This window comes from Schistocerca cancellata, chromosome 5 (assembly GCF_023864275.1).
Source record: "Schistocerca cancellata isolate TAMUIC-IGC-003103 chromosome 5, iqSchCanc2.1, whole genome shotgun sequence".
Lineage (NCBI taxonomy): Eukaryota > Metazoa > Arthropoda > Insecta > Orthoptera > Acrididae > Schistocerca > Schistocerca cancellata.
Window position 1 is genome coordinate 800,339,491 of NC_064630.1, and position 12,495 is coordinate 800,351,985.

The following is a 12,495-nucleotide window of genomic DNA, read 5'->3' on the forward strand; positions in this document are numbered from 1 at the left end:
AGGTGAGAACTTGCAGCAAAAGATATATAAACTGACCTAGCTGCTGTTTCAGAAGAATGAGACATTGCCAAAAGAATGGAAATTCTCTGTAATATATTCAACATACAATAAGGGAAGTAAAATAGAATGTGGTAACTATAGAGGTATCAGCTTGCTGAATGTAACTTACAAGGTACTGCTTGTCTTCATATTCAGAAAATTAGAGCTATTCATAGAGAACAACATACATGAATACAAAGCTGGATTACAACCAAATATTAACATATCACATTCTCACTCTTAAGAAAATTGTCTTAAAAATACAGTGAATGTGCTACAGATATCTACTGCCCATTTGTTGATTTTCATGAGTACAACAGCATCCACAGGAATAGCCAATAAAATGTACTGTGTGAATTCAGAATCCCTGAGAAGCTCTTAAGAATGGTGTAAACATATATGGATAGGCCAAGAGTGGAAGAACATTTCCAAGAGGTCACATCAGAAACATTCAAGAGTGAGACAGGTCTCAGACAAGCAAATGCTCTCATGTTCTGTACAATGTCATCTGAGAGAAAGTAGTAACGGAATGCAGGCAACAGCTGGAGTACAGATGGGTGGTAATTTTAATTGTTTTGCATATGCAGATGATATAGTACTGCTGAATGAATCATAACATGAGTTGAAAGAAATGTGTCAGATAATCGACCATTATGCACAGAAGGTTTGGTTAAAGGTGAACCAAGAACAAATTTTGTTCAAGCAATTTGGAAGAACACAAGTGCAGGAGGAATTTCTTGAGGTTGATGGCATGAAATTCAAGAGAATTCACCCTTTCAAATACTTGTGCTCTTGCTTTACATGGGAATGAAATTCACATATTCCCTCAGGGAAACACTCAGCTCAAAATCAATATCTCTATATGAGACACTATAAAACAGTGGTATTCCCAACAGTCATGTACCATTCATCCAGCAGTCATATACTGTTCAGAAGTGTGGAGCAAGGATAAATGAGAAAAGGAAAAACTTTTAGCATTTGGAAGGAGAGTAATGATGATATGACATGAGTGCATGAATCCTGCTGTATGACACATTTTGCATCATCGTGTTAAACTCCAACATCCTTGCTGTTTAGTGTTGCCCTCTGATGGTAAATGGGTCAACTATTAACGGCAGGCGATGCAGACTGCTGTATACAACATTATTCCACTTGATTCTACAAAATGTGCCATACATCATTATTTGTGCACACACTTCACACTGGGATCTTATATAAAGGAGAATGGAGGAGGAGGAGGAACAAGGAACTCTATCTCTTGATGCAACAACCAACAGTCTTACAGAAGTTAAAGAGCAAAAGAATGATTTGAGCAAGCCATGTAGCCTGTATGCCAGAAGAAAGACAGGTGAAGATGGCACCAAACACCAGATGCCTCATAGGACGACAAAGGCAGTACTGGATGGATCACCTGGTGAAGGACATGGCAGCCCTTGGGACTGAAGGCACCTGGAGGAACTGAGCACAAAACAGGAAGAAATGGAGGCAGTTCATGGAAGCAGGGTGTGGTATGCAAGACCAATGGTTGCTGGATATATATGTGTATACATATGCTATAAAATCAGAACATCAATGTAAATATTATTCTTGCATAATGAAATATTAAATGGTATAATCTCCTATGTATCAGTCTTCTGTTGTTAGTGAATTAATTTGACAGTACCGCTCCAGTTTTCCCTGTAACATTTCTTAGTAAAACAAACTTTAGTAAGATTAATGATGCTTCTTCAAACAGAAATGTGCTCAGCTCTTCTATATTGTAGTCTGCAGGAGACAATGTCCAGTTGCCTGAGAGGACTGATTAAAGAAGAATCAGATGGAATTTTGGCACCTTATTTTGCAATTCTGCTTCAGAGTTATTCTTCTATTTCAGTGCACTTCTTGCAGCACTTCTGGCAGTCCTCAAACTTGTATAAAAACTAATTTTGTTTCACATTTCTTAAGCATTATTTCACAATTCTCAAATAATGCCCAGATACTTCACTCTTTTAAAAGTAATAAAAAAATTTTCACAGAGAACTAAGCAGATTTAATGATAAGAGAGTTTCATATTATTAATATTATTATTATTATTATTTCTTTGCTTTCTCAGACGTTAAGTCTGGTTAAAAATGAAAGTGATGCGAACCTTGATCAAGCGTGACTTCCTTTTAACTGTACGGTATATGTTACATTGCATTTAGGAACTTTTGGGTAATTGAACATGCATCAATAATTACAGATTTCTGTAGTTGTATATATACATTTGAATGTAGCTGTATTGCGTTGATGTACTGGTGGATATTGTGTGGTACAACTCCTGTAGTTGATAGTATAATTGGTATAATGTCAACTTTATCCTGATGCCACATGTCCTTGACTTCCTCAGCCAGTTGGATGTATTTTTCAATTTTTTCTCCTGTTTTCTTCTGTATATTTGTTGTATTGGGTATGGATATTTCGATTAGTTGTGTTAATTTCTTCTTTTTATTGGTGAGTATGATGTCTGGTTTGTTATGTGGTGGTGTTTTATCTGTTATAATGGTTGTGTTCCAGTATAATTTGTATTTATCATTCTCCAGTACATTTTGTGGTGCATACTTGTATGTGGGGACTTGTTGTTTTATTAGTTTATGTTGTATTGCAAGTTGCTGATGTATTATTTTTCTACATTGTCATGTCTTCTGGGGTATTCTGTATTTGCTAGTATTGTACATCCGCTTGTGATGTGATCTACTGTCTCTATTTGTTGTTTGCAAAAGTCTGCATTTATCTGTTGTGGTATTGGGATCTTTAATAATATGCTTGCTGTAATATCTGGTATTTATTGTTTGATCCTGTATTGCAATCATGAATCCTTCCATCTCACTGTATATATTGCCTTTTCTTAGCCATGAGTTGGATGCATCAAGATCGATGTGTGGCTGTGTTAGATGATACGGGTGTTTGCCATGTAGTGTTTTCTTTTTCCAATTTACTTTCTTCATATCTGTTGATGTTATGTGATCTAAAGGGTTGTATAAGTGGCTACGAAATTGCAATGGTGTAGCCGATGTATTTATATGAGTGATTACTTTGTGTATTTTGCTAGTTCTCTAAAGAATTTTCTTAAATTGTCCACCTGTCCATAATGTATGTTTTTTATGTCAATAAATCCCCTTCCTCCTTCCTTTCTGCTTAATGTGAATCTTTCTGTTGCTGAATGTATGTGATGTATTCTATATTTGTGGCATTGTGATCGTGTAAGTGTATTGAGTGCTTCTAGGTCTGTGTTACTCCATTTCACTACTCCAAATGAGTAGGTCAATATTGGTATAGCATAAGTATTTATAGCTTTTGTCTTGTTTCTTGCTGTCAATTCTGTTTTCAGTATTTTTGTTAGTCTTTGTCTATATTTTTCTTTTAGTTCTTTCATTAGTTATTATTATTATTAAAAATTGTGCTAATTTCTTTGCAACTGGCTTCTAATAACCTTACAATTTTTTTGGTTTTGGATACCAGTAATTTCCACACTGCTTATTTTCATCGAAGGGTCATAACAATCCAAGAAAGAGTCTTCACCAGTATTGATGGTTCCAAAAAGCATCTCCTCTATTAGCAAAGATATGAAGCAGCACATTGTGTTTCTGTTCCCTCTGTCTTTAGTTCAGAACCCAATAAACATGATATTCATTGGGTACTAACGTGGTTTGTATGGAGATATCCAACTGATGATTTACATTTAAAAGTGACAACATAGTTCATTTAAACCGGTAATGTAACCCCTTCTTTCAAAGAAAAATTATATGTACTGTGACTATGGCTTTACCATTGTAGCGTCAAATAAACATTTAACTTATATTATAATCACACTCCTTTATGACAGTTATGTCAGAATATAGGACTTAAATTACAGGTGAGGCCAAAACCTCAAGCTCATCTTGATTAACAATCACAAGTCTTTCTTTCTGTTCTTTGAACCTACTAAATAATGCAGTATAGGGCAGTGTTTTTTCACTGATAAATTGGTTATGGATGCCATAAAGTTTTAACAAAACTGGGCTTAGCCCTTTATCTTCATTATGTGTTAGGTCAGAGATGGAAAAGAATGTACCTCTTACTGAGTGATACAAGTTAATCAATCGCCTATTTTTCAGATATACATCTCACTCAACATGAAAGGATGATGACTCAGTTTTTCAGACAGATAGACATGGGGATGTAACAGAAGCATGGCAGCATGTTTGTGGTCCTATAGTTTCATGCAAGTGTGTGCAGTGATATGCGTTCGACTAAATTAACATAACAACTTGTGCCTACTAGATACAAATGCAAGAGCACTGTGTGTTAGAAATAATCAAATGAGACAGGACATTTTATAAAATATTGGCCTCATGTTTGGGAAGAGGGTCTCATGCCTTGTCCTGCGATCATAATTCAGGTTCCATTAAATTGTGTTAGGCAAGTTCTGGCAAGGCCATCGCTGACCATCTGTCCTCCCCTCAGTTTTAGATGTTTTTCTTTCTTTCTTTTTTTTTGTGGTTTTAGGGCGCACAACTACAATGGTCATTAGCACCCAGACTAAGTTAGGAATGCACCGCAAGGCACAAGGTTAAAACAGCAACTAAAAGGTATTAAAATCTGGACAGGATGTTAAAATGTGGCGGACCGTCAGCAATTGGCCACATGGGCAGAACAGCGCTGGCGCAGCCGTCAGCAGATGGCAATGGCTGAACCGGCAGCGTCCAATTTGTAACCGGGCCAAAATGACCTCCTCCCACCGCAAAGGGTGTGAGGAGGACGTCCAAGCCGCGGGAAGAGGTTTCAAGGCCCGAAGCTTGTTGTCCGTAAGTGCAGCCCAATCGGCATGCCACAGCGATAAAATGCGCTGACAAATGACCCTGCTACAATCTGATGAAGGGACACAACAAGAAGCTGTCCAAGGCTGGAGGACCGCAGCCTTGGCCGCGGCATTTGCAGCTTCGTTCCCAGGGATACCAACATGGCCAGGAACCCACATAAAGCTAACTGGAAAACCATCGTCCACCAGCTGCTGAAGAGAGTGTTGGATCCGGTGCATGAAAGGGTGAACCAGATACGGATCACTGAGGCTCTGGATGGCACTCAGGGAGTCGGAGCAGATGACATAAGCAGAATTTCAGTGGCGGCAGATGTAAAGAACAGCCTGGTAGAGGGCAAAGAGCTCAGCTGTGAAGACCGAACAATGGCCATGGAGCCAGTATTTGAAACTTTATGCCCCAACAGTAAAAGAACACCCGACCCCGTCATTGGTCTTAGAGCCATGAAGGTCATATTAATGAACTTCGAACGAAGTTTGACAAAACGGGAGTGGTATACCGAACCGGGGGTAACGTCCTTTGGGAGCGATCTGAGGTCAAGGTGAACGCGAACCTGAGCCTGGAGCCAAGGTGGCGTGTGGCTCTCGCCCACTCTAAAGGTTGCAGGGAGTGAAAAATCAAGGTGTTGAAGGAGGCGAGGAAAGCGAACTCCAGGGTGTAGCAGGGCAGAGACATACAACCTGTATTGACAGTCGAGAGAGTCGTCAAAAAAGGAACGATAAGACGGGTGGTCAGGCATTGACAGTAGCCAACAGGCATACTGACAAAGCAGTATATCACGCCGGTAGGTGAGTGGCAATTCACCGGCTTCAGCATGAAGACTCTTAATGGGACTAGTATAAAATGCTCCGATCGCAAGCTGTAAACCCTGATGTTGTATGGAGTTGAGGTGACGTAAGATGGACGGCCGTGCAGAGGAGTATACGAAGCTCCCATAATCCAGCTTGGAGCGGACGATCGACCGATATAGGCGAAGTGGGATGGTTCGATCCACTCCCCACGACATACCACTGAGAACATGGAGGAGATTTAGAGAACAGGTACAATGGGCAGCCAAATATGACACATGTGGAGACCAGCTAAGTTTCCTGTCAAATATAAGACCTACAAATTTTGTTGTCTCCACGAATGGGAGAGCAATGGGACCAAGTCGTAAATACGGTGGGAGAAACTCTTTGTAGCGCCAGAAGTTAATACAGACCATCTTCTCGGCAGAAAAACGGAAGCCATTGGCGACACTCCAGGAGTAAAGACGGTCAAGAGAACGCTGAAGACAGCGCACCAGGAAACGTGCGCTGCGCACTGCAATAGATGGTAAAGTCGTCCACGAAAAGGGAGCCTGATACATCAGCTGGAAGGCAATCCATTATTGGATTGATCGCTATGGCGAAGAGAGCGACGCTCAAAACTGAGCCCTGTGGCACCCCATTCTCCTGGCGAAAGGTGTCTGACAGGACAGAACCCACACGTACCCTGAACTGTCGATCCATTAAAAAGGAACGAATAAAAAGAGGGAGGCGACCGAAGGCCCCATGTATGCATGGTACGGAGAATGCCCGCCCTCCGACAGGTGTCGTAAGCCTTCTCCAAATCAAAGAACACAGCCGCGGTCGGGCGCTTCCGCAAGAAGTTATTCATAATGAAGGTCGACAAGGTAACCAGATGGTCAACAGCAGAGCGGCGCCTACGAAATCCACATTGTACGTTGGTAAGTAGGCGTCGAGATTCGAGCAGCCAAACCAAACGAGAGTTAACCATTCGCTCCATCACCTTACAGACACTGCTGGTAAGCGAGATGGGTCAATAACTGGAAGGCAAGTGCTTGTCCTTTCCCGGCTTAGGAATCGGTACAACAATAGACTCGCGCCAGCATGCGGGAACATGTCCCTCAATCCAGATGCGATTATAAGTATGAAGAAGGAAACATTTACCCGCAGGAGAAAGGTTCTTCAGCATCTGAAAATGAATAGAATCAGGCCCAGGAGCGGAGGACCGTGACCGGGCAAGTGCATTTTCGAATTCCTGCATGGTGAATGGGGCATTATAACTTTCACGATTCGAGGAGCGGAAGTAAGGTGGCCTAGCCTCCTCTGCCTGTTTTCGGGGGAGGAAGGCAGTGTGGTAATGAGCGGAGCTCGAAACCTCTGTGAAAAAGCGGCCGAAGGCACTGGAGACATCCTCATGGGCCACAAGGATGTCATTCGTGACTGTCAAGCCAGAAACTGGTGGTGGACCTTAGTGCCAGATAGCCGGCGCAGGCTACCCCAGACAACGGAAGAAGGAGTAAAACTGTTGAAGGTGCTTATGAAAGCAACCCAGCTGGCTTTCTTGCTTTCTTTAATAATACGACGACACTGCGCACGTAATCATTTATAATCGATACAGTTCGCCACTGTAGGGTGGCGTTTAAAGGTGCGTAAAGCACGTCGACGAGCGCGTAAAGTGTCTCTACATGCTGCGGTCCACCAGGGGACTGGTACGCAACGTGGAGAAGAAGTAGTTTGAGGGATGGACTATTCAGCAGCAGTGAGAATGACTTCCATGAGGTGTGTGACCTGACTATCGCAGCTTGTAAGGGTTTGATCTTGAAAGGTCGCCCTGGAAGAGAAGAGCCCACAGTCTGCTTTGGAGATGTTGCAACCAGTTGAGCACGGAGAGGTGGTATGATGCAGGAGATGAATAACACACGGGAAGTGGTCGCTCGAATATGTATCAGAAAGTGCATACCACTCAAACCGGCGTGCAAGTTGGGTAGTACATATAGAGAGGTCTAAATGGGAATAGGTGTGAGTTGTGTCTGAAAGAAAAGTGGAGGTGTCAGTATTGAGGCAGACAAGATTGAGCTGGTAGAAAAGGTCTGCTAACAGGGAGCCCCTCGGGCAGGATGCTGGAGAGCTCCAAAGGGGATGGTGGGCATTGAAGTCTCCAGTTAATAAAAATGGTGCAGGTAGCTGAGCAATAATTTGCATTATGTCTGCCCTGGTAACAGCAGATGACGATGGAGTGTAAACAGTACAAATGGAAAATGTAAAAGAGGGGAGAGTAATTCGGACGGCAACTGCCTGCAGGCCAGTGTGCAATGTGATGGGATCGTAGCAAATATCATCCTGGACCAGCAACATAACCCCTTAATGACCCGGAATACCTGCCACAGGGGGTAGGTAAAAACGCACAGAGGTGTAGTGTGCCAAGGCAATTTGATCGCATGGGTGTAGCTTCGTTTCCTGGAGGGCTACGACGAGCAGACAGTGCAAGCGGAGCAGCAACTTTAAGGCCTCTCGGTTGGAGCGAATGCTGTGAATATTCCAGTGAATAAGTGCCATCGTGAGAAGAAAAAGAAAAAGAAGATGCAAGAAGGGGTTACCTCGAAGGCCGCTGAGGGCCTGGCTTCGAGCGAGCACTGCCGCCGCTATCAGTAGGCGGACAGTCATTGTCCATTGGTTCTATAGGTTCATCAGCCATCTTGTTAAGATGGCCGGGAGGGGGGGGGCTTCCTCCACCGGTGAACGGCCAGATGTTCGGCTACCAGCGGTGCGGGCAGGCGAAACGGATGACGGCCTGGGGCGGCAACCGCTGGGTGGCGCAGGAGAAGACATGCACCGTGGCGGAGAAGGAGAACTGTGCTTCCTATGAGCCTTCTTGGAAGGTCATTTAGTGGAAGTACTGGTCAATGGCTGGGAGTTCGAGGTATGTAGGAAGTCTGCATGGGACGGTTCCTTCTTGAAGGACGTGCATCTGACTTCTGGGTCTTCGTCTTGACAGAAGCTGATGAAGGTGCTTGTGTCTGAGGGGTGACGGGAGGATGAGGAGACGTCGACCGGGCAATCTTAGCACTGGCCGAATGGACGACCGTAGTGCTGAAGGTCAGATCGCATGACTGCGTCGCCACCTCCCTGGTAGTCTGAAGAGAGGCGAGGACAGTACTGTATTTCCCCACTGGGAGCAGCGTGGGCTTCCTACTAGCAAATAGCTTGCGAGCAGCCGAGGTGGACACTTTCTCTTTGACCCGAATCTCCTGTATACAGCGTACTTCCTTGTAGATGGGACAGTCGTGGGAGGACGCTGCATGATCACCCTGACAGTTCACACAACGAGGAGACGGAGGTGGACAGTCACCCTCATGGGCATCCCTGCCACAAGTGACACATTAAGCTGCATTGGAACAAGACTGGCGAGTGTGATTAAAATGCTGACACTGGTAGCAGCGCGTAGGTGTCGGGACATAGGGGCGAACAGAAATAACCTCGTAGCCTGCTTTGACGCGCGACGGCAGATGAACACTATCAAAGGTCAATAGAAGTGTCTGGGTTGGTACAAGGTCATTGTTGACCTTTTTCATGACCCTATGGACAGCCGTCATGCCCTGCTCAGCGAGGAAAGACTGAATCTCCTAGTTAGTCAATCCATCGAGTGATCGAGTATATACCACACCACGAGACGAATTCAAAGTGCGGTGAGCCTGCACCCGGACAGGGAACGTGTACAGGAGTGTGGCCCGAAGCAGTTTTTGTGCCTGAAAGGCGCTCTCAGTTTCTAGTAACAAGTTACCGTTACGCAACCTGGTACAAGACTTGACAGATCCGGCTATGGCATCTACGCCCTTCTGGATAACGAAAGGGTTGACAGAGGAAAACTCCTTTCCGTCCTCAGATTGAGAAACTACGAGGAACTGTGGGGCAGGCGGTAGTACTTTTGTCACTGGTGGCTGGTTAAGTTTCCGTTTTTGGGCGGAAGTTGAGAGAGAAGAAGAAGAGAAATCCATTGTGGAGGAATCCCCCATGATTGCCAGCGTCTCCGATGGCACGCTCCTTCCTTGTGGGGACCCTCTCAGAGGGCACTCCCGCCTTAGGTGAATGTTTACACCTCAGGTCACACCTCCCGAGAAACAGATGGAGGGACCAATCGGCACGGTCGGAAGGTGTCACCCCTCCCTGGGGCTGGCCTTTACCAGGGGGTACGTGCGTGCGTTACTTGTCTACCCAGGGCGGGGAATTACGCATTACCCCGTCACCGGCTACGCATGCGAACGCATGGGTCAGCCTTCAGGCACACACAGGGAGGAAGTAAGAAGAGGAAAACATGGTCCTATATTAAGTTGAAAAATTCCTTGTACTAAGCTGAAAAATCCTATGTCACTGTAAAATGATCCTTGAATGAATGATTACTAATATTATCATTCATTGGATAGACATTTGTTGCTATCGCACACATATCTTGCAAATGTGAGTGTTAGATATACAGTTGATATCTAAAGGACTACAACAAAGATACCTACATTTTTCTACATTTACATAAACAAATAAAAAATGGCATGCACCATTACAGAATTTCCAAAATTTATCAGATGTTTGGAAAAATCTACATCCCATTATGTTTTGTAATATCTATTTTCCCTTTATGTAATTATCTATTTTCCCTTTAATATTTACAGAAATGCATCATGTATAGTACTTTTGGCAGCAAATACTCTAAATCCTAAACCTGTTTAGCACTATGGACCGTTAAGACAAATCACATACCACTTTTCTTAAATTAAAATACTCATCTCACAGTAAAAGATCATACACACAGAAAAACTGAAAATGACTTCTTTTCAGTTTCACTTATTAACATCCAGTGCATCAAAAGTCTCCTGTAATGTCTGTGTCTTGCACAGAATGTTTATAACTAGTGTTGACAAAATATGTACATCATTAATAGTAGCAATATAGCATTGCACAGTTCACAATAGGTCTTAGATGTTATCATTCCACTTCTTGTGCCTAGATGGCTATTTTACTACTTACATATAACATTTTTACTTTAATATAGGTGTGATCTACTATTTCAGAAATCTACAAATTAAACTCACGTTCTCCACCTGATTCCATTCTAGAGGCTGTATTTACTGTGTCACCAAAGAGACAGTAATGTGGCATTTTCTGACCCACTACACCTGCGCACACTGGTCCTTTAAAAATGATATAGAAGTTCATTAGTACAGAAAACAAGACAGTATAATTTGACTAAAAAGATGAGTACTATAGTTGAGCATATATAGACATCTTAAACCAATAGGTGTAATAAAGTTCCTACAGTTCAGATAGAACTATCCACAACTAATTTGCCTGCAGCTTTCCAACCAGTAAACATGGTACATAAATGGGTGAAATTATGAGAAAAACTGCTGGTGAGTACTTACCATCAGGAGAAATTTTAGTGCTGCTGATAGATATATCGAAAAATAAATACACTATCCTAGCTTTCGGAACTAATAGTTACTTCCTGAGAGAGAAAAAATAGGGGCTGGGGTGGGAGTTGAAGGACTTGGGAAGGCTAAAAAGAAAGGTCAGGTGCTTCAGACCCCAGGGTAAGATGGATCCACCCGTTGTGTAGATGAGGGCAGGCAAAAGCAGTGTGTTTATGTTTAAAATTTGTCAAAATGACATTGTGAACATCTGCTAAAGGAAACACAGGAGACACATTGCAAACTGAAACTAAGTGAAAAGCTTTAATTAAGGAAATATCGGCCTGTATGTGAAAAGAATAAAAACTGATTGCTGCTGATTTTTTACAGTAGTGGCTCAGTTATCAAAGACATTGAGACCAAGAGTAATTGTTCTTATCCTTCTCAACTGTGCAGAACCAATTAGAGGTGGACATTGAGATTTTACTGTTTGACTGAATTAGTGAAATGAGCTCTAGTCATACAGAAGGTAATACAGGTGGTATTGTGTCATCAGGGAAAAAATTGAATTTGTTTTATAATTTCATGATTAAATCACAATCTAGATCATGTATTTTTACTGCCACAACTAGTCTTAATCAAATTAGCCCAATAGCTATCACCAGCATCAGCAGAATGGTGACCCACAGATTTGGACTGGACTGTGTCTTCCTTTGTCTGGATCTAGTCAGTGGTCTGCTGGCATTATCCTCATGGTCTGATCATTTGCCATATACTCATAGTCATTGTGGCATTCAAATTAAATTGCTACTGAATCATTGTGACCGGTGGACAGGTCTTCATTTCTTTAATATTGGAAGCCTCTACATCAATCTGTTCTTCAGAAATACTACACAGCTTCATGCTAAGGATGTGGATACCATCTCTTTTTTTTCTCTCTCTCCTTGCTGTAAGTTCTTCAACTTTGTAGGTGATATCTGACAAGCAGTATAGGATTTTATACAGGCCAAAATACCATTATAATAACTCTGTCCGAACAGACCAGCCGCCATGTCATCCTCAGTCTACAGGTGTCACTGGATGCAGATATGGAGGGGCATGCAGTCAGCACACTGCTCTCCCAACCGTATGTCATTTACGAGACTAGAGCTGCTACTTCTCAATCAAGTAGCTCCTCAGTTTGCCCCACAAGGGCTGAGTGCAACCCACTTGCCAACAGTGCTTGGCAAACTAGAGTGTCATCCATCCAAGTTCTAGCCCAGCCCGACAGCACTTAACTTCGGTGATCTGACGGGAACCGGTGTCACCACAGCGGCGAAGCCATTGGTACTTATTCCACTTATTCCTGTAAAAGTTACATTTGTCTAAGTGGCACTTTACCCTTGTGTCATGTAATATAGTAAATAGGGTGCTAAGGTTTCCACAGGCAATCCTGATACGTACTGCTCATGACAATTGAGTCGTCGATATAGT

At 42.9% G+C, this 12,495-nt stretch overlaps 1 protein-coding gene across 1 annotated transcript in view; it reads right to left on the minus strand.

Moving 5' to 3' along the window:
- LOC126188809 (atrial natriuretic peptide receptor 1) overlaps window positions 1-12,495 on the minus strand; it is a 783,072-nt gene that overhangs the window by 55,404 nt on the left and 715,173 nt on the right. The window contains exon 23 of the mRNA XM_049930422.1: window positions 10,708-10,806. Coding sequence (XP_049786379.1) covers window positions 10,708-10,806 — 99 coding nt within the window. The remainder of the gene's footprint in view (window positions 1-10,707; window positions 10,807-12,495) is intronic.